Raw genomic sequence first — 22,140 nt, 5'->3', positions numbered from 1 at the left:
GCCCCGTGAGTAATAGGATGATCCTTGCCATAGTGTAAGTCCTAAGGCTAACATTAGAATAATGCTAAATACAATAAAGTGAGATGAGGACAAATGAAAACGTGACGTTATTACAGAATCAGTGCTTTAGGAACTCAGTTTTCTCCAAGATGTTTCTCAGGAATCCTTAGTGACTGGGTCTGACCCACTCTCTGAGGCCTAATTTGACTTGATCCCAAGTCCTTTGGTCCACGAAGCCAGTAGGACTTGAACTGTGATACCCACTAGACTCCGAAACAGGTGCTAAGGGGTTGCCTGGACTCTGGGCCTCACACCAGCTGTACTGTCTCCATAGTAACAGAGTAACAGTAACTGCTTATAACGCAGTTATATAAGTAAGCAGTTATAACTGCTGCTGCTGCTGCTGCTAAGTCCTATTTGGTATGTTTTTTTGTCTTTCCACCCTTCCTGATTAAGCAGTGGAACATGCATTCTTTATCTTATTTCCTTTGGTTGGAAGTTATAAGCAGTTATAACTTCCGCCCAACAACCCGCCCTCCGGCGGGACTGACCAATGGTCCCGTGGGTTACCTAAGGGATGGTGTGATTGACAACGGGGTGGGGCGAGCGCGGGGAGCCCGGACGACCTCTATTCAATCGAACTTGAGGCCTGTCCCAGCAGCCATCGACCAATCAGAGTGCGTAACGGAGGGCGACGTGTCCACCCACCACGCTCCCTGTTGCCTGGAGCCGCGGCGGCGTAAGCAAATGAGGGGAAATTCGGGAGTTAAAAGAGTGGCGCTGATTAGCCAATCCAGAATCTCCTAGATGAAAGCCCACTTGTGATTCGTCCTGAGTAGACCCAAGCCCCTGTGGGCTGAAACTGGCTGGGCTGAGATTGTGGGACCCGGGAGATGCGAAGCCAGGTGAGCGGGGTGGAGGTGAGGAAAATAGGGGCGACTGAAGAGAGGAGAGAGAATGGTAGGGGATTGTGGCTGACGGGGGCTGGAATAAGGCTGGGAGCTATGGCGGGGCAGGGACCCCTCAGACTATTATCATCGCTAATCTCCACCCGAGGTCCGGCGGCCAGTAGATGCTGAATTGGGGGAAATCTTGTGATCAAAACCCAAATTTCTCTCCCAACTCCTGGGAAGTGGCCAGGCGAACATTCTGAAGATGAGACCTGGGGGGCACTGTTTTCCTGTTGCCGGTTTGAATCAGCGACTGGGCAGGGAAACTGTTCACTCTCCAGCACTGTAGGGCTGCCTGCTGGGGGCCCCCGGGTGGTGTGGATGACAGACAGGCTGTGGTTGCGCACTTTCAAATCGCAATAGCACCCAGGAAAAAGGGTGGAAGGATGTAATCTGCATCCACTGATCTTCCTTTTCTATCATCACGTGAAGAGATGGTGCCATATCGGTGTTATTTTGGTAGTATGGCAATTGATTTTTTCCCAGACTTTCATTTGATTTCATTACAAAAGTAGAGGCATTATCCTAATATTTTAAAACTCAAACCATATTGAAGTGTTTAAAGTAGAAAAAAGTGTGAAAGTTCACCCTCTCCCACCCAATTATTTTTGAAGACTTGGAACAGCTATAAAGGAAAATGAAAAGGAACCCCCCAGAAAAACCGTTCACTACTGTAACCCATTCTTTTCGCTTTTCTTTAAGACTTACTTTTTATTGAGGTATTGGTTTATAACATTGTATGTTTCATGTGTACAACATTGTATTTCCATCTCTATATGCTCTACAACGTGCTTACCACCAAAAATTTAGTTTCTATCAGTCACCCTACAGTTGATCCCCTTTAGCCATTTTTTATCCTCCCCACATTCTCCTCTGATAACCACTGCTCTGTGCTGTGGATCTCCCTCTTGTTTTGGTTTGCTTTGTTCATTTTTGTTTGTTTATTACTAGTATGAGTGAAATTATGTGGTATTTGTCTTTCTCCACTTATTTCACTTAGCCTTAAGAGTGATCCATGTTGGCATGGCAAGATTTCATCTTTTTTAATGGTTCAATAGTGTTCCATTTTATTTATTTATTTATTTATTTTTCCCCATTTTATATATGTATATATATTGGTGGCTCAAATGGTAAAGAATCTGCCCTCAATGTGGGAGACCCGGGTTTGATCCCTGGGTTGAGAAGATCCCCTGCAGAAAGGAATGGCTACCCACTCCAATATTCTTGGCCTGGAGAATTCCATGGACAGAGGAACCTGGAGGGCTACAGTCCACAGGGTCCCAAAGAGTTGGACACGATTAAGTGACTAACACTTTCACTTCATGGGTATCTCTCTCTCTCTCTCTCTCTCTCTCTCTCTCTCTCTATATATATATATATACACACCCAACTTCTTTATCCATTCACCTGTTGATGGGCACTGAAGTTGTTTCCATATTTTAGATATTGTAAATAATGCTGTGGTGAACACAGAGTCACATATATCTTTTCAAATTGGTGTTTTCATGTTCTTTGGATAAATGCCCAGAAATGGGATACCTGGGGGTTTTGGTAGTTGTATTCTTAATTTTTTGAGGAATCTCCATACTGTTTTCCATAGTGCCTGCATGCTCCATCACTAAGTCATGTCTGACTCTTTGCGACCTTATGGACTGTAACTCTCAGGCTTCTCTGTCCATGGAATTCTCCAGGCAAGAATACTGGAGAATGGGTAGCCATTCCATTCCCCAGGGGATCTTCCCGACCCATGGATTGAACCTGGGTCTTCTGCATTGCAGGCAGATTTTTTAGCATCTGAGGAAGATGGCTAACCACCAGGGAAGCCCAATTTTCAGAAGAGGGTTGAAAAAGCCTTGTATATTAATTAAAAGGCTTCCCAGGTGGCACAGTGGTAAAGAGTCCACCTGCCAATGCAGGAGACACAGGAGACACCAGTTCGATCAGTGGATTGGGAAGATCCCTTGGAGAAGGAAATGGTAACCCACTCCCATATTCTTGCCTGGAAAATTCTTTTTATTTATTTTTTTTATCAAGCTTTACTCAATAATTTAGCTATTCCAATAAGGGAAATAATCACAAGCATTATGCCCACACTCAGTTAACAAGATAAAATGACTAGATGTTCACCCTTTCCCCACAAAAACATTCTGTACTTTTCCAGCCCTGCCTTTCTATGCTTAGTAAGAAAATGTATGGTTTGGTTGTAAAGTGACAAACTTCATTCTTATAAGAGGTTGGGGATATTCATCTCAATACTTTAAAGCTGTACCGTGTACAGAACCCAATGTCAAATGAACTTTCATGTTTCTCTGGAGGAGTGAAGGGCAATATTTCTAATAATACCAGCTTCAACTACTATTCGCTCTGTATTCTAGGTGTTAGAGTTGGTACAAGTCTTACAGGTAATTTACATAATATCCAAAACAGCAGCAACTACACTTAACTAGTTCTCTTGCTAAGGGCAGTACAGTCAACCAAGCTGGAAACCTGAGTCACCTCTAATGCCACCTTCCTAAGCCCCTTCCCATTTCCACAGCTAAGATGAAGCCCAGACCTGCCTCATCTCTTATCTGGAGAATTGAAATAGTCTCCTAACTGGTCACTAGTCTCTATTCTCTGATCTCAGCTCATATGTACCCTGCTACCAATTACCTTTTTAGAAATTAATATTTATCTCAAAAATTTCGAAAATAGTGAATATTTGCCCTGGAAATTATAACAAAGACCTATACACAAACAACTAGATTAATAAACATTAACTTTTTTTCTCTCATCTGCTTAAGTTTTTTATTTTCAAGAAACAAACCATCACAGATTTAGTTCAGATCCCTTTGTTCTCTTTCCTGGCCCCATTCTCCTTCCTTCCTCCCTCCCCAGAGACATACAATCTCCTGAAATTGTTTTGCGCCATTTATGCCCATGGTTTTATGTTTACTGTATATCTCAAAATATATAATGATTTAGGTATTTTTTTTTAATTTTAAAGATACAAATAGTATAGTATTGTGGGCTTCATTCTGCAACTTGCTTTTAGACTCGATATTGGTTTTTTTTGGGTTGACCAAAAAGATCATTTGGGTTTTTCCATAAGATGTTATGGAACACACTTTTTGGCCAGCCTAGTAGATACATTCATGTCAGTACAGCTAACTCAAGTTCATTGATTTTAAGTTGTCATGAGTATATAATATCCATCCCCTTACTGATGGGCATTTAGATTTTCTCAGATGTTTTGCTATCATGAACACCTTTGTTCACATCTCTTTATGCCAGAGTTTATTGATCTAGGCTTGGGCTTCTCTCATAGCTTAGTTGGGAAAGACTGCCTGCAATGCAGGAGACCCGGGTTCAATCCCTGGGTCAGGAAGATCCCCTGAAGAAGGAAATGGCAACCCACTCCAGTTCTTGCCTGGAGAATCCCATGGACAGAGGATCCTGGCAGGCTATAGTCCATGGGGTTGCAAGAGTCAAATTTGACTTAGTGATTAAACCTCCACATGGTTCTTTAAGGGGGTGGCACTTATATGTAGAGTACATCATGAGAAATGCTGGGCTGGAGGAAGCACAAGCTGGAGTCAAGATTTCCAGGAGAAATATCAATAATCTCATATATGCAGATGACACCACTCTTATGGCAGAAAGTGAAGAAGAACTAAAGAGCCTCTTGATGAAAATGAAAGAGAGAGTGAAAAAGTTGGCTTAAAGCTCAACATTCAGAAAACTAAGATCATGGCATCCAGTCTCATCACTTCATGGCAAATAGATGGGGAGACAGTGGAAATGGTGGCAGACTTTATTTTTCTGGGCTCCAAGATCACTGCAGATGGTGACTGCAGCCATGAAATTAAAAGACGCTTACTCCTTGGAAGGAAAGTTATGACCAGCCTAGACAGCATATTGAAAAGCAGAGACATTACTTTGCCAACAAAGGTCCGTCTTGTCAAGGCTATGGTTTTTCCAGTGGTCATGTATGGATGTGAGAGTCAGACTATAAAGAGAGCTGAGTGCCGAAGAATTGATGCTTTTGAACTGTGGTGTTGAAGAAGACTCTTGAGAGTCCCTTGGACTGCAAGGAGATCCAACCAGACCATCCTAAAGGAGATCGGTCCTGAGTGTTCATTGGAAGGACTGATGCTAAAGCTGAAACTCCAATACTTTGGCCACCTGATGCGAAGAGCTGACTCATTTGAAAAGACCCTGATGCTGGGAAAGATTGAGGGTAGGAGGAAAAGGGGATGACAAAGGATGAGATGGTTGGATGGCATCACTGACTCGATGGACATGGGTTTGGGTGGACTCCGGGAGTTGGTGATAAACAGGGAGGCCTGGTGTGCTGCGATTCATGGGGTCACAAAGAGTCGGACACGACTGAGCGACTGAACTGAACTGCCCGTTTGGTCATTTTGGAGTTTGTGAGGGCACCTTTGGTTATTTTTAGTGTGATTTTGGAGGCACTCCTGGGGTTTACAGAGCAGGACTGGGGCTGCTGGAAGTCCCGTGATACACTGGACAGCCCCTCACCATGAAGAATTGTCCTTCATCCTGCACAACATCCCAAGTGTCTCACAGGATACTCATTTCTAATATGAACCCAGAATCTAACTCCAATTTTTATATAAGCATAATGTATCTTTTGGCACAGTTGAACATAGTAAAATTTCCAGGAATGCAACTCTAATGTAAATCAGGGGGAAATTATACTTATTTGTATTTTGGAACTCTTACCAGAGTCGTTCATCACTGTAGAAAACCCTGTAAGTGAAGGCAGCCCAGCCCGTGGTATTTGAGTTGCTGTGAAACACACCTGCATCAGCCTGTGTTTGTAGTTCTTGCGTTCATGCCGATTCTAAGTTTAGGTGCAAGCATCTGAGTGCGGTCCTTCATTAGGTATTCTAGTGTGTCAGCCTTGAACGTTTGTATATTTAAACATATGCTGTTTTATTACGAATAACTTTCCATTTAAAATTGGCTTCTGCGTATTATATAAAGCAGAGATCTGGTTTTATTATTTTCTGATTGGATAATCACTTATCCCAACACTGTCTATGAAACCCTCTACCCGTTGACTATGAAGCCAACTCTGTCCTGTGCAAAGTTCTCCTGAATGCGTGGCTCTGCTTCTGGGCTTTCTGTTTTGTTGCACTGGCCCATGTGTCTCTATGCCACGATCACACTGTTTTAATTACCGTGGTTCTATAATGTGTCTTGTAGCAGTTGGTAACATGAAAGGCGAGTTTTCCATCCTAGTTCCCAAAATTGTTTTTGCTATTCTTGGGTTTTTGCTCTTGCATGTGAATTTAGGATTGGTTTTCAAGTTCCACAAAAAACTATTTCGAGATTTTGGTTAGAATTGCATTGAGCTGATAATTTAAGGAAAATTGAGTTTGAATATTAAACCATCCCATCCATTCAGGAACAGGGGTTATTTCTCTATTCAGGCCTTTAAAATATATATATATATATCTTTGAATAAAGTTTTATACTTTTTGCCATAAAAATCTTTACATCTTTTGTTGGATTTATTCCTACTTCCCCATATATACTTATTCATACACACAACCCTTTTATTGCAAAAGGTTCAAATATATTCAAAAGTATAGAAAATAGTATAGGAAAATTGATATATTCACCACTCCAGCTTCAACAGTGAATTCAGGACTAGCCTTGTTTATATTGACCCCTTTCTCCTCTGTCCTAGATAATTATAAAATTCCTAGACATCATTTTCTGTTATTTGTGTTGTGTGTGTTTGTGTATTTGTATATTAAAAGTAATCTTTTAGTAGTATAACCACATCATCACATTAAAAAAAAAACATTTTTCACTTAAAAAATAAACAGTGATTCCCTAACATCGTCAAATACCCAGATACTGTTCAAATTCCTCCAGTCATCTCATAAAAGGTTTTGTGTAGCAGATTTGTTTGAGTCAGGAACCAAACAAGTCCCATATATTACATTTATCTGGTATGTCTCTTCAGACTTTCTTTGAAATAAACCTTTTTGGAAAAGTAAAAGACACATAATGAAAAATATGCAAATCAGAAGTGTACAGCTAGATACAGTTTAACAGAATTAACAAAGCTGTGTAACCCACACCCAGCTGAAGAAACAAAATTCCATAAGCACCCCAGAAGCCCCTTTAGTCACAAGGCAACCACACTCCTGACTTCTACCCCCAAATTAGTTTGAACTGTTTTTGAACATTATATATATGTTATTACACAGTGTGAACTCTTTTGCCTCTAGCTTTCTATACTTAATATTTGCAAAACTTACCCACAATGCTGGATATAGTTGTAGTCTGTTCATTCTTGCTTCTTTTTACTCTTCCATTGTATGAATGAATAAGTTGTATCTATAATACCAACTCTTTGCAACCCTAAGGACTGTAGCCCACAAGGCTCCTCTGTCCATGGAATTTTCCAGGCAAGAATACTGGAGTGGGTTGCAGTTTGCTACTCCAGGAGATCTTCCTGACCCAGGGATCGAACCTGGGTCTTCTGCGTCTCCTGCATTAGCAGGAAGATTCTTTAACACTAGCGCCACCTGAGAAAGCTCACCTTACCTATTCAATTGATGTATATTCAGGTCATTTCAGGTTGTAACTATTTCTAATAGGTCTGCCCTGAATTTTTGTGCATCTTTTAGTGAACTTATGACATGTCTGTTGGGGACACACCCAGGAAGAGAACAGTTGGATCTAGGGTTCACATATTCAGCTTTATTAGATATAGCCAAAGAGTCTCCAAAGTGCTAGTAAGAACTTACACTCTCCCAGCAGAGTACAAGGCTTCCAGTTACACCACATTTTTGTCAACACTTGGAGTTGTCCATCATTTTCATTTTAGCCATTCTGGTAGGTGTCTAGAGGTACTGTATTTTATTTGCAATTTCCTAATGAAGGAGATTCTGAAGGAGATCAGCCCTGGGATTTCTTTGGAAGGACTGATGCTAAAGCTGAAACTCGAGTACTTTGGCCACCTCATGCAAAGAGTTGACTCACTGGAAAAGACTCTGATGCTGGGAGGGATTGGGGGCAGGAGGAGAAGGGGACGACAGAGGATGAGATGGCTGGATGGCATCACTGAGTCGATGGATGTGAGTCTGAGTGAACTCCAGGAGTTGGTGATGGACAGGGAGGCCTGGCATGCTGCGATTCATGGGGTCGCAAAGAGTTGGACACAACTGAGCAGCTGAACTGAACTGAACTGAACTGAATGAAGGAGATGGGAATACCAGACCACCTGACGTGCCTCTTGAGAAACCTGTATGCAGGTCAGGAAGCAACAGTTAGAGCTGGACATGGAACAACAGACTGGTTCCAAATAGGAAAAGGAGTACATCAAGGCTGTATATTGTCACGCTACTGATTTAACTTATATGCAGAGTACATCATGAGAAACTCTAGGCTGGAAGAAGCACAAGCTGGAATCAAGATTGCTGGGAGAAATATCAATAACCTCAGATATGCAAATGACACCACCTTTATGGCAGAAAGTGAAGAACATCTAAAGAGCTTCTTGATGAAAGTGAAAGAGGAGAGTGAAAAAGTTGGCTTAAAGCTCAACATTCAGAAAATGAAGATCATGGCATCTGGTCTCATCACTTCATGGGAAATAGATGGAGAAACAGTGGAAACAGTGTCAGACTTTATTTTTCTGGGCTCCAAGATCACTGCAGATGGTGACTGCAGCCATGAAATTAAAAGACGCTTACTCCTTGGAAGGAAGTTATGACCAACCTAGGCAGCATATTAAAAAGCAGAGACATTACTTTGCCAACAAAGGTCCGTCTAGTCAAGGCTATGGTTTTTCCTGTGGTCATGTATGGATGTGAGAGTTGGCCTGTGAAGAAGGCTGAGCGCCAAAGAATTGATGCTTTTGAGTTGTGGTGTTGGAGAAGACTCTCGAGAGTCCCTTGGACTGCAAGGAGATCCAACCAGTCCATCTTAATGGAGATCGATCCTGGGTGTTCATTGGAAGGACTGATGCCAAAGCTGAAACTCCAGTCTTTGGCCATCTGATGTGAAGAGCTGACTCATTTGAAAAGACCCCGATGCTGGGAAAGATTGAGAGCAGGAGGAGAAGGGGATGATAAAGGATGAGATGGTTGGATGGCATCATTGACTCAATGGACATGAGTTTGGGTAAACTCTGGGAGCTGGTGATGGACAGGGAGGCCTGGCGTGCTGCAGTTCATGGGGTCGCAAAGAGTTGGACACGACTGAGCAACTGAACTGAACTGAATGACTAAAGAAGTTGAGCACTTTTCACATATATATTGGCCATTTGTATATCCTCTGTCAAGGGTTTATTCTTAGCTGCTTGATCTGTCAGTTTCTGAGAGAGACTTATTAAGACCTGTATTGATGACTCCTCCTCCCACATCAATCATCAGAAGTTTCCCAGAATGAATTCAGACTTTCTGTGTCTGACCCCCTAGGAAACCCAGGAACACCCAGAAGCCCAGCAGCACCCCTAACAGCAGGACCAGCTCATCGCACTGTGCCCAGTGCTCAGCCGCGCCCCCCGCATGGCTGGTACCGTGCTTGGCGTAGGGGCCGGCGTGTTCGTCCTCGCCCTGCTCTGGGTGTCGGTGCTGCTGCTGTGTGCCCTGCTGTTCAGAGCCTCGGGGGCAGCTAGGTAAGGCCTTCTCTCCAGCCGGGAGTCCGAGGTAAAAGCAATCAGATGCGAAATTGCTGATGCTCATGAAACATTTAGAATTCAGAAGCTCATTGTCATTACCGGCAGTTGGAAGGAGTTGCATTTTAACCTCTTTATCATAAGCACTGACTGTGTTATTTATACTCGGAAGCAGAGGTGGGAGGAGAAGGGAGGGAGTACATGTCAGCTCTCAGCATACAGGAGATGAGGACATGGGAGATGAAAAGAGAATCTGCTTTCGCTGTCGCTTGAGTTTCTTGGGGTCACGCGTGTGCTTGTTTCTTAATTGTTAAGATTCATGGCAGGTGCTGGGTCCAGCCCGTGAGGCTCCAGCCCAGGGCCCCAGAAAGCTGAAGGGTCATGGATGACTTGGGCTGGTGTTGACTTACAGAATCAGGGTATAAACTGACTCTAAGGACACTGTAGAGTCATACTCCCTGGCCAGATTGTGTAGGTACAAAACAAGTTACATCATTTACTAAAGTTTTTTGGTTGCAAACACAGCAGTGGGGGATCAGGGAGGGGCCACTTCGGGTTTTCCTATGACCACACAGAGGTCAAAATAAAAACTACCTATTCCTGACAGGGTACGATTGACGTACATACACTACTGTGTATAAAGCTGACTCGTGGGAATCTGCTGAATAACACAGGGAGCCCAGCTCGGTGCTCTGCGCTGACCTAGAGGGGTGAGATGGGGGTGGGTGGGAGGCTTAAGAGGGAGGGGATATATGTGTACATATAAGTGATTCACCTTGTTGTATGTTAGAAACCAACACAGCATTGTAAAGCAGTTATCCTCCAATTAAAAATAAAATTTAAAAATCCCACCAATTCCCATTCTTAGGAACTTGGAATTCCCAGGAATAACAGGAATGCATCCCGCTAGTACCTATCTGGGAAGATGGGCTTTGGGAGGAAGGGGAAACGTTTCTGAATTCCCGTGGTGCTGGGGCAGCACACTGGGCCCTGTTAATGGACTGAGACGGAATACGGACCCCAGGGAAAAGCCAGGCCCAGCCTAACGATTGCAGAGGACGCTAAGCCGTGCTTTTAACTCCCTGTCTTTGGGCCGCAGGTTCTCTGTCATTTTCGTGTTCCTCGGTGCTCTGATCGTCACAGCCATTCTGTTGCTCTTCCCTCGAGCCAGTGACGCCCCAGCCCCCGAGGCAGAGACGAAGGTAAAAGCCTGGGTTTTGTTTCATCAGTCTTCTTTCTCCTGGTCTAGACCTCTGCCCTGCCCCGCGTGGTCCCCAGTGCCAGCAGGGCTGAAGTGTGTTCAAAAAATTACAAAGTTGAAACCAGGATGGGGTGTGGGACGGCTCAGAGTGGGTTTTAAACTCCCTCCCGCTTCTTCCCGTGCCCACTGGCAACACCTCGAGGCAGCTGTTTGCCTGGATTTGCTTCCGAGCGAGCCCGCCGCAGGGCCAGAGACGAGCGGGCAGGCTCCCACTCCTGGTCGCCTTGGCTCGGAAACTCCGATCCCAGGTGACACTCAGGTAGTGCCCTCAGGTGCTAATCGACATGCTTTTTCATCATGTGTTTGGATTTTCCCGCTGGCGGTGAAGAGGGAGTATTCTCCATAGAGAAGGGCAGAGAGGAAGGAGGAACACCGCTGTGGTGCGTGGACAGTGTAGCCACAGATGCACTTCACACTAACAGCCTTCGGGAAGTCCCTTCCGTTCTCCTTTCCAGAACCAGATCTCCCAGCACATACCTGTCTAAATGGAGTTTTATCATCTCTCTCATAGACGCCCCCCATCCTGATTCCTTCCCGACTGGGGCTCTGGCTTTACCATGGTCTCAGATCTCTACAGTCTTGATAATCTCTACAATCTTGACATCCTGTGGCCCATTACTCCTTCTAGCAACTTTTTTCCGCTATTTTAATTTTTTAAGATGTAATGATGGCACTTCCTTGGAGGTCCAATGGTAGACTTCACCTTCCAATGCAAGAGATACAGGTCCAATCCCTGATTAAGTAACTAAGATCCCACATGCCTCGTGGCGAAAAAATCAAAACAATGTTGTAACAAATTCAATAAAGACTTTAAAAATGCTCCACATCAGCAAAAAGAAAAAAAAAAAAAAAAACTAAACAAAAAAGAAGTAATGGTGATAATAGCTAACACTGTTTAAGGCATCACTGTGTGCGGGGTCCTGTGCTAAGCATGTTATTTACATGCTGTCATTCAAACCTCAGGACAACCCTAAGTAGCACGACACAGGTACTGTCAGTGTCCGTTTCATAGGTCAGGATGCTAAGGCTGGGAGGGGCTGGGGTAACTTACCCAGGAAGAGGCCGAGCAAGGATTCAAGCTGAGGTCTGTCTTCAATACCTTCACACGGGGGACCCAACAGCATATCGGGGGCCATCACCAAGAGTTTAAAGGCAACTGTTTTGACACCAGACATCAGTACACAAAATTATAACTTCTGAACTGGACTCGGCACCCCTTTCTAGTGCTATGTAGGGCTGACCATGGCCAAAGGGAAGACATTCTGAAAATTCCAAGGGAAACAGTACTTAGCCACACAAAACTAAGGTGCTGTTTTCATACATGCTGGGTTTTTTGGTCAGCATCTGACAACCACTCTGACCATGCCAGGACAGTGACCAGTTTTCCTGTCTTAAATGGGGAAAGCGATGAAGTCTGGGTATTTCTTAATCACTGGGGATGTGAACATTGGAAGAAGGGCCCAGAGCAAACCTGTCTTGAAATCAATCCGTCTTCCTTCTTTGCTCTGTCATGTGAGTTTCAGACCCAGTTTCAGACCAGGAGAGCAGATCAGCCTTTTGAGCAAAATCTGTTCATCAGCGCGGCCAGCAGAGATTGGAGTTCTCATTCTCAGGTTTGGAGCCCCAGCCCCTGTAAGCGGCCTGGCTCAATACTGTATCAATAATACATGGCCTGGGCCTTCCGCACCCAAGGCCTGCTAATTGGCTAATTAAAAAGTGAACCGTGTCGAACAAGGAAACATGTAGCCCGCAAGAGACGTGTTCAGTCCTGGAGCCAAGGTCAAAGTCATGTCAGAGCCGTTTCATCCAACTGACCTTTGTTGTAAGCTGGCTGTTGGGGTAACCTCCAGAGCAGCCCTCTCCCCCTGGTGTCCTTGGATCTCAGTGATCACAGGAGAGCTTGGACTTGACAGGTGCTTGGTGCATCTCTGCTGTATTAGTTACCGACTGCTGCTGTAACAAATCACTGCAAGATCAGTGGCTTACAACACACATTTACTATCTTATAGTTCCACAGGCTAGAATCCCAAAATCAGCTTCCCTGGGCTAAAATCAAGGGGTTGCCGGGGCTGTCGTCCTTTCTGGAGGTTCTGGGGAGAAATGTTTCCTTGCCTTTTCTGCTTCCAGGGGCCACCCTTGGGCTTGTGGACCCCTTGCTCCCTCTTCAGAGACAGCAAAATAGCATCTCTCTGTGTCTGCCTCCATCCTCACATCTCTGTGTCTCTCACCCTCTCTTCCGCCTCCCTCAACCTCTTCTGAAGAGCCCTGTGATTACATTGGGCCACGTGTATTAAACAGTTCAGACCAGCCTCCTTATTTTTTTATTGGAGTATAATTACTTTATGATGTGTTAGATTCCGCTGTGCAATGAAGTGAATCAGCCATATGTACACATATATCCCCTTCCTCTCAGACCTCCCTCCCACCCCACCGCCATCCCACCCCTCTGGGCCATCACAGAGCACCAAAACTCCCTGTGCGATAGAGCGGCTTCCCACTAGCTATCTGTTTTACACATGGTGGTGTGTATATGTCAATCCCAACCTCCCAGTTTGTCCTCCTCTCTACTTCCCCCCAAAACATAAATACAATGGAATATTATTACCCTTAAAAAGGAACAAAGTTGAGGCATTTGTAGAGACAACTATGGACCCAGAGTCTGTCATACAGCATGAACTGAGTCAGAAAGAGAAAAACAAATATTGTATATTAACGCATGTATGTGAAATCTAGAAAAATGATGCAGATGAACCTATCTGCAGGGCAGGAATAGAGACACAGAAGTATGGACATAGAGAGTGGACAGTCTCCCTATTTAAGGTCAATGGATTAACAACTGTAATTCCATCTACAGCCTTAATTCTCCTTTGTCATGCAATTTAACACATTCAGAGTTTCTGGAGATCAGAATGTGGACATTGTAGAGCCATTATCGTATCAACCACAACCCTGCAGGTATTTGGGGATGTCTTCAGGTACTAGGTTCTGAAAGCTTCGGGAGGTTTCGATGTCCCTGGTCACTTGGTTTGTGTTCCTGCTCTATTAAGTCTGTAGATTAAACTGCTTTTTCCTGCCCAGACTTAGGCAGCACCCTTTGGATCTGTGGAAAACAGAGTTCCAGCAGTGAACAGTAGACAAGTGGGTAGAGCCAATATGAACGACAGGCCTCTGTCAGCAAAGACCAGCAGCTCTGGGGCCTCAAGTACGGCTGGTTGCCAGGCAGCCAACTGTACGAACTGGGACAAGTTTCCTTTCCTCTTAAGTGTTTCAGGACCGCAGGTAGATGGCCATTCCCCAGCCCTTGGATTGCTGGGTTATGAATGTTAGGGTTCAGAACTCCTCTGGTAAAAGTTTTAGAGTTCCCTTTTCATTCTGGAAATGACCCCTCCTGAGTTGGCCATGGGTTGATGGCGTGGGGGTTTGAACCTTGAGTATGTGGGGGATTAGTATACTATTGTATTTTTAGACATGTTTAAAGTTCTCCATAATGAAAAGTTGACAGCCACAAAATAAGCCTTTCTGAGACCAAGCAAGCAAGGTTCTCATTCATTCTTTCGGATAACTCATTTCAGAACAGAAAAGGACTTGCCTTCAGAGTGTTTATGAATCTCCTACATCAAGCCTGTGTTTGTTCCCTGTACTTTATTAAGCCTTTTCATTAAGCTTCTGTTTATCTTGTATTTCTGCCTCAGCATGTTGAGAAAAAGGTTCTTATCCATTTACAAGATGTTACTGGAAGTTTTGAATATGGACAGATCCTGGGCCCACTCATTAGAGATTCCAGTTGAGCCCAGTCAAGGCGCAGACATGACAGTAATTTCACTTTTAATGTTTCTTTCTCCAGATTGTAGATGCCTTTTTCATTGGCCGCTATGTCCTGCTGGCTTTCCTCACTGCCGTCTTCCTTGGAAGCCTTTTCTTGGTTCTAATCCATCACATCCTGGAGCCAATCTATGCCAAACCACTGCGGTCCTACTGAGCCGCCTTCGGGAAAACCAAGACCTTGTTCTCCCTCTCGCTTTGATGTCACTGGTGAGCAGCAAGGTACTGTTCACAGTTTTGTGTTGACAGCCTTCCTGCCTTAAAATCAGAGGATCATCTCTTCATCACGAAGACAGATCCGTTGAGTCCTGGCTTCCAGAAACAGGATTGCAGAACTGCCCCGAGGAGAGGTTCTCACCAGCTTAAGGGGGATTTCACTGTCTTCTCAGCACCTGCACCTCAGGTTCTCCACCTCTTTTGAAAAGGAAATAGCAACAGTGATCTGCTTAGGTTTTTCAGTCAAGACATCAGCAAGTGAATTTTGAGAAAAAGGGTACTTTAGCTTCTCCTGTCCAACAGATGGAAGAACTTGGTCCTTTTTGATAATATGTGAAATACTTAATTTCAAGGTCAAGATCATTTGGGAAAGAAAGGCCCTCAAAGTTCAAAAGATTATTTGAACGTGGTGACTTGGAGACATATATCAGATGCCAGCTTTGCAGCACTCTGCGTGTCACACCACAGGGCTCCACTAAGGCCTTGGTGTCACTTTCTGCTGCCTCGAGAAAGCAGTCAGCAGCAGCCAGAGGACTGACTTTCACCTCAAACTCCTGGGCACAGCTTCCTGAATCTAGCATTTCTACAGTTCAGGTTCATGGGGGGATTAGAGGCAGAGTTTGGAAACATCAGTTGTGTGTCCTGCCGCTCTCTCTAGATTCTTCTTCTTCCAGTATTTGGTGGTCTTTGTTCCTTTATTTAGTTACCGTAAGTGTCCATGTTGGGTTATTGTCATCCCTTTCATCTTTGTAGCTCTTTCTCCAAAGCTGATGAGGAATGTCTATCCCCAGGCTTAGATATAACTTTATACTTAAGTTCCCAGACCAAGTGAAATCTGTCATTAAATGGTGGGTGGGGGTGGGCAGCTCTAGGCTGTTTTCACCTTGGGAGTCTCAACCTGGCACCCGAGAACTATTTGAAGGACCTTCTGGCTGAAAATTAAGAACCAGAAAACAAGTTGGAAAAAGAACTTTGATAGAGTACATGCTATATGCCAGTTAGTGCACAAGTCTTTCCCGCCACCGCCCCCCCCCCCAACGCCCACCTCCCGCCGCTCCACAAATGTAAATGACAAGCCTGTGTGTTCAGGGCAAAAATATACTTTTGTACAAAGGGTATTTTAGCTCGGCCTGCCTTCTGTAGATCCCATAACTACCAGCAGTGGTGAAGAGAATGATGGATCACTTTATATCTTTATGCTCAAAGCAATCATGTCCAACCCTTAAGAAAAAAAAAACCCACAGGATTGGGATAAAAAATAGAAGGCTGAGAGGGCACAAAATCACAAAATGAATTTCGCTAAGTTCTATGGGGGGGACCCCCAATAATCAATGGTTAATATCGTTCCCCTTGTGCTCAGGCCTTCCTGGAGACAGACTTAGAGGGTGTCCCTTAAATACAAACAGAAATCATCTCAGTGTCCCCATTCGTTGCTCTATGATCAAGGCCTCAGCACGGGTTGTGCTACCCAGAGGGAATCCTGTGGCAAAGAAACTGGTGATCCCACTGTTTGGGAGGTGGGAGGAGAGCAATTCAGGGCTTCTATGCAAGAAAACAGGTTATTTCAGTTCAGTTCAGTTCAGTCACTCAGTTGTGTCTGACTCTTTGTGACCCCATGGACTGCAGTATAGCCTCTTTTTTTTTTTTTTTTTAATTTTATTTAATTTTTAAACTTTACATAATTGTATTAGTTTTGCCAAATATCAAAATGAATCCACCACAGGTATACATGTGCTCCCCATCCTGAACCCTCCTCCCTCCTCCCTCCCCATACCATCCCTCTGGGTCGTCCCAGTGCACTAGCCCCAAGCATCCAGTATTGTGCATCGAACCTGGACTGGCATCTCGTTTCATACATGATAGTTTACATGTTTCAATGCCATTCTCTCAAATCTTCCCACCCTCTCCCTCTCCCACAGAGTCCATAAGACTGTTCTATACATCACTGTCTCTTTTGCTGTCTCGTACGCAGCATAGCCTCTTAAAATTGTATCCTGACAAAGACCACATCAGCACATTACCCCGCACTGATCCACTAGATGGCGCTGTCTCAAGCTGGCAGAACACACCAGGTAATTTTTTGACAAGTTCTTTCTGTGTCTCATAAAATAGAGGTAAAGCTAACATTCTTTACTGATGCGCAGTATCAGATATTTAACCTAAAAATTCACCAGAGTTATTGTGCGCTGTTGCGTTGCTAGGAAATGTACTACCATTCACCCACGTTGCACACAGCAGGTGTCTCGGAGCTCATTGTGTGCTCACAGAACGTGAAGCGTGGTCCTTGTGGAGTAAATCCACTCGAGAACGAGGCTCTGAGGCTTCTCGGCTGCCTTCCTGACTCCGTCCTGGGATGAAGACATCCAAATCATTTCTAAATGTTTTTACTCTCACATAAAGTAAGCCATTTCTTGTTCTGTTCTCTGAGACAGACTTTTCTATCAACTCTGTCCTGTCGTTGCTGCAGTTGAACGATTTTGTTTTGCTTTGATTTGCATCGATGGGTCCAGCAACGTGCTGTGGGGACGTCCCTGGTGGCCCAGTGGTTACAGAATCCGACTGCCAACGCAGGGGACACAGGTTCAATCCCTGATCCAGGACGATCCCACATGCCGCGGAGCAGCCGAGCCCACGTGCCACTCAGTTGGCCCGTGTGCCACTGCTGACGCCACTGCAACGAGAAGTCCTGGTACCCCAACAAAGAGTAGCCCCCACTCAGCAACAAAGACTCGGCACAACCAAAAATAAATAAAAATACAAAAGAAACCTGCTGCAGTTATTTCACAGGTGAGAGACAAGCAGAGAGATAAGGGGATTGTAAAAAGTTGCACAAGTAGTAACGAGGCTCCCACTTGACACTGGGATCCTGGTATCTCATTTCTCAAAACAGTTTAATGATCAGTTTTGGCTTTCAGGCAACTCCTTATTTTTCCATTGGCTAATATTATTTCCTAACTACTTATACCCACCATTCCTGTGACCCATATCCAAAACAGATAAGTGAAAAGTGAAAATGAAGTCGCTCAGTGGTGTCCGACTCTTTGGGACCCCATGGACTATAGCCTATCAGGCTCCTCCGTCTATGGAATTTTCCAGGCAAGAGTGCTGGAGTGGATTGCCATTTCCTTCTCCAGGGGATCTTTCCAACCCAGGATTCGAACCCGGGTCTCCCGCATTGCAGGCAGATGCTTTATCGTCTGAGCCACCAGGGTAGCCCATCAAAACAGGTAAAGGTCTCATTAAAGAATTCCTAATTAACACTTAAGTGTTAGTCACCCAGTCGTGTCCGACTCTGTGCCCACCAGGCTCCTCTGTCCGTGGAATTCTCCAGGCAAGAATACTGGAGTGGATTGCCATTTCCTTCTCCAGGAGATCTTCCTTACCCAGGGATCAAACCTGGGGCTCCTGCATTGCAGGCAGATTCTTTACCGGCTGAGCTGCCAGGGAAGCTCAACCAGTTAACATTTCTAGTACAAATAAAAAACATTTTATCAGGACTTCTTGGCATGCAGTTTTAAATATTTGGTTCTTACCACATAGGAGCAACTTTCCAGACGTTGGAATGGGAACCGCATGGGTATGAATCTAAAGAAGTGATTATCCTCACAGGAGCATAAAAACTCAGGATTGGAAGAGATTTTATCACCCACAGAATTCAACCTTTCATCTCTATTTCCAGCCCAGATACTTGGGAATATTCTCTTCCTTACCTGCTGAACTCACAATTTTTATTGTATTTAGCAAACATGTAGGAGGCGCTTTTCTAAGCAGCCCTCAAGTATTAACTAACGGCATCCTTATAGCAACTCTTAAGTATTCTTAATACCCCCATTTCACAGACAGGGAACAGAGGGGCAAGGTGGTTTGCTTGAGGTCACTCAGCTAGGAGTTAAACAGGAACCAGGACTGAAGTCAGGCAGTCTCAGCTCTTCACTGTCTTCTACCACGTCCCCTGTAAGGTGAAAACAAAGGAAAAGGGAGGAGGCAGGAAGTAGTGAGGAAATGCAGTTGAGTCTACTGCAAAATCTGGAATCTCAGGAATCCAGGGCTATGCAATCAGAAGCCACACGGACTCAGGGACAGCTTCACTGATCAGCTCTGGTTTGGGGGGCCCTGCGCTGTAAGACTTCAGCTTCCCCCTCAAGTAGGTGTCCTCACTGATGGAGCGACTGGTGGATTGACTGTCAAGGACACACACGACCATCTCTCTCTTCAACTCTGCCTGCCTGGAAAAATGGATACTCGGGTTGGTTTTCAGAGGCGCCAATGGAAGAACCAAAGCCACAAGGCAAGAATGCGTGTGCGTTTCTTGACCTCTGTCTCTAGCAAGCCACATCAGTTGCTGTTTACTCAAGGAAAATATTTCCAAGCCCCCTGCCCACCCACTCAACACACACCTTCCTGCCTCAGTTTCCTGGGACCTAGGAAATGACAGCAGGGATCAAAACCAGGGCCCAGCACCACAGACAGAATGAGAAAGTTCATCTTCTGGTTTTCCCCACACACATTGGATACTGTAAAGCAGGGGTCCCTGACCTCTGTGATCTAATGCCTGACGATCTGAGGTGGAGCTAATGTAGTAATCTAAGAAAGTGCACAAGAAACGTAATGCACTTGAACCATCCTGAAACCATCCCCCCAGCCCCTTGGTCCGTGGAAAAACTCTTCCACAAAACCGGTCCCTGGAGCCAAAAAGGTTGAGGACCACTGATGTAAAAGATGTGCATGTAGCCCAGGTCCTGCCCTCAGGGAACTCAGGGTAGTTACACATTTATTTGGTATTTGGTGGCATTTATTTGGTGGCCCCATGGCCATCCTCTCCACTTGTTTTTTTTAATCTTTGAGGATTTCTTTGGTTTTGCTATCTTCAGATTGATATTGGCCCCTTTTTACCCTGGGGATGTGTAATTCTTTCCTTTGCTGCTGTAACAAATTACTACAAACTTAGTAGTAAAGAGGGCTTCCTTGGTGGCTCAGATGGTAAAGAAACTTCCTGCAATGCAGGAAACCCAGGTGTGATCCCTTGGTTGGGAATATCCCTGGAGAAGAAAATGGCAACCCACTCCAGTAGTCTTGCCTGGAGAATCCCATGGACAGAGGATCCTGGTGGGCTACAGTCCATGGAATGGCAAAGAGTCGGACACGACTGAGCAACTAACACTTTCACTTTTTTCACTAGTAATTTAGAACAATACCAGTTTATTAACTTATAGTCCTTTTGAGATCAGATATCTGAAATGAATTCACAAGGCTAAAATCAAGGTTTTGGAGGCTCCAGAGAAGAATCCTGTTTCCTTGCCTTTTCCAGCCTCTGGAGGCTGTCCATATTCCTTGGCCTTGCCTCCATCTTCAAAGCCAGCATCTTCTGGGAATTCCCTGGTGATCCAGTGGTTAGGACTGGGCACTTTCACTGCTGAGGATGCAGGTTCAATTCCCAGTCAGGGAACTAAGATCTCGCATGCAAGTAGCAAGGTGGAGGCCAAAAATTAAAAAATTTTAGAATATTTTTTAAAAAGCCAGCATCAGGGACCTCCCTGGTGGTCCAGTGGTTAGGAATCTGCCTTCCAACACAGAAGACATGGGTTCGATCCCTGGTCAGATAACTAAGATCCCGCATCGGGACAACTGAGCCTGTGTACTACAACTAGAGAGAGAAGCCCGCGTGCCACAAGGAGAAGACCCCGTGTGCCGCAACTAGGGCCGCCGCCGCCAATAATAAATCAAGTAACTAATTACATGTTTAAAAAGGCCAGCGTCACCTAATCTGACACCTGACACTCCTGCCTGCCTCTCCGATTTATCAGGAGCAGCTGTGATTACACTGGGCCCCACCCCCAATCCAGAATAGTCTCCCCACGTCATGGTCCTTAACCGCATCTGCAGAGTCTCATTTACTGTGAAAGATAACATTCACTGATCCTGGCATTCAGGATGCGGACCTCTCTGGAGGAGGGGGCATTATTGTGCGCCCTCCCCCCCAATGTAGAGCCCCAACCTCCACCCCTAAGGACCACCTCCTTCTACCCTCCCTCACCCATCCTCCCCATACCCCACGCCTGCATAGCTGAGGCCTGCCCCTCAGCTCCAGGTCCACTCTCCAGTTCTCAGGGTGCCCACCAACCCCACAACGTGTCCATTCCTTCCCCAACCTCACTCTTGATGGCCCCCCTCAGAGCATGGAGATCCACTGAGAGAGTGGCTTTCCTTTTCTTGGCTTATCCCCACTCCCCCTCATTAGCCCAGCCTCCCCATGGATCTCCGAAGGAGGAATGCGAAGAGTTACTGCTTTTTAATTACAAGTGCTATTGTAACATCTATAAGGAAGAACACTTTAAGCTTAATTGAGACCAAATGTGAAGTTAAATTAAATGAATAACTAATTAACGTGATGCTCCCGCATTAGCCCCGAGTGAGTGCGGAGGCCCAGAGAGGAGCCAGGTAGGTCCCAGGCCTCCAGGGACAGACAGCCGGTGCCCAGGGCTGCAGGGGAGCAGGGACCCTGGGCCGGGGAGCCAGGTGTGCCAGGGCAGATCTCGAGGTGAGGGGGCCCCAAACTCCCACCTTCACCCCAGCCCTCATTTCTGAGGCTGGCCCCGAGAGTTCACTCGCCCTTAGCGTCTCCACAGCACCACACTGAGCCGGTGACCGTGTCCTTCGCGTTTTCCAGTCCCTGCGCTCACGTTAGGGGCTTCGTGCATGTTCATTTTAACTTCCGTCCTTCTGGACCGTCTCATTTGTTCGTCCTCTGCCACTGCGGCCACCCTCCCCGGCCCTGCCCCTTCAGGGCTGGACGGGCAGATGGCAAAGTCCTTGAGTCACCCACCCTGGTGTTTTTCTCTTGCATTGTTTAAACGCTTCCCTATTCCTGTCTCATCCCCTAACTAGACAAGCCCCTCAGAGCAGGGCATGTGTTTAACACTAACTTGTCTCCTTCACTCACAGGAATCCTCCGAAGGACGTGACGTTATTAGTTTTCTAATAAGGAGAAGGTTTAAAGCCACCAGCAGTGAGGCTGGGGAAGAGACTTCCAGAGGAAAAGCAAGCAGACGAGGGAGCCTCTGGAAGCCTAAAGAGCGGGGGCCACAGGCTACCATGGAGTGAAGGCGCCATCTAGTGGCTTCCCTGAGTGCGGCTGCTTTGTTGTTTTTTAAAGACAGTGACGGGGTCAGTTTATCTATTTTTATTTTTTATTATTTATCTGGCTGCGTTGGGTCTTAGTTGTGCCACATCAGGTCTTCCTTGCTGCA

The 22,140-nt window shown here is 45.4% G+C and overlaps 1 protein-coding gene across 1 annotated transcript; it reads left to right on the top strand.

The window, feature by feature from the left end:
* The first annotated feature begins 750 nt into the window (after positions 1-750).
* On the top strand, positions 751-18,390 carry TMEM218 (transmembrane protein 218). The gene is made up of 4 exons (XM_019955226.2): positions 751-905; positions 9,395-9,594; positions 10,694-10,796; positions 14,700-18,390. Exons 2-4 carry the CDS (start codon positions 9,485-9,487, stop codon positions 14,832-14,834), a joined length of 348 nt encoding a protein of 115 aa, XP_019810785.2. The 5' UTR covers positions 751-905; positions 9,395-9,484; the 3' UTR covers positions 14,835-18,390.
* The last annotated feature ends 3,750 nt before the right edge of the window (positions 18,391-22,140 follow it).

This window comes from Bos indicus, chromosome 29, assembly GCF_029378745.1.
Source record: "Bos indicus isolate NIAB-ARS_2022 breed Sahiwal x Tharparkar chromosome 29, NIAB-ARS_B.indTharparkar_mat_pri_1.0, whole genome shotgun sequence".
Lineage (NCBI taxonomy): Eukaryota > Metazoa > Chordata > Mammalia > Artiodactyla > Bovidae > Bos > Bos indicus.
The sequence above is the reverse complement of the archived record's forward strand: the minus strand, read 5'-3'. Positions and strand labels throughout refer to the sequence as shown.

Bases quoted from the DNA above. Each gene is read 5' to 3' on its own strand.
- TMEM218 (XM_019955226.2), top strand. From the start codon at position 9,485: ATGGCTGGTACCGTGCTTGGCGTAGGGGCCGGCGTGTTCGTCCTCGCC. The intron at 9,595-10,693 runs GTAAGGCCTTCT...TTTGGGCCGCAG, and splicing joins AGAGCCTCGGGGGCAGCTAG to GTTCTCTGTCATTTTCGTGT. The intron at 10,797-14,699 runs GTAAAAGCCTGG...TTCTTTCTCCAG, and splicing joins CCCCCGAGGCAGAGACGAAG to ATTGTAGATGCCTTTTTCAT.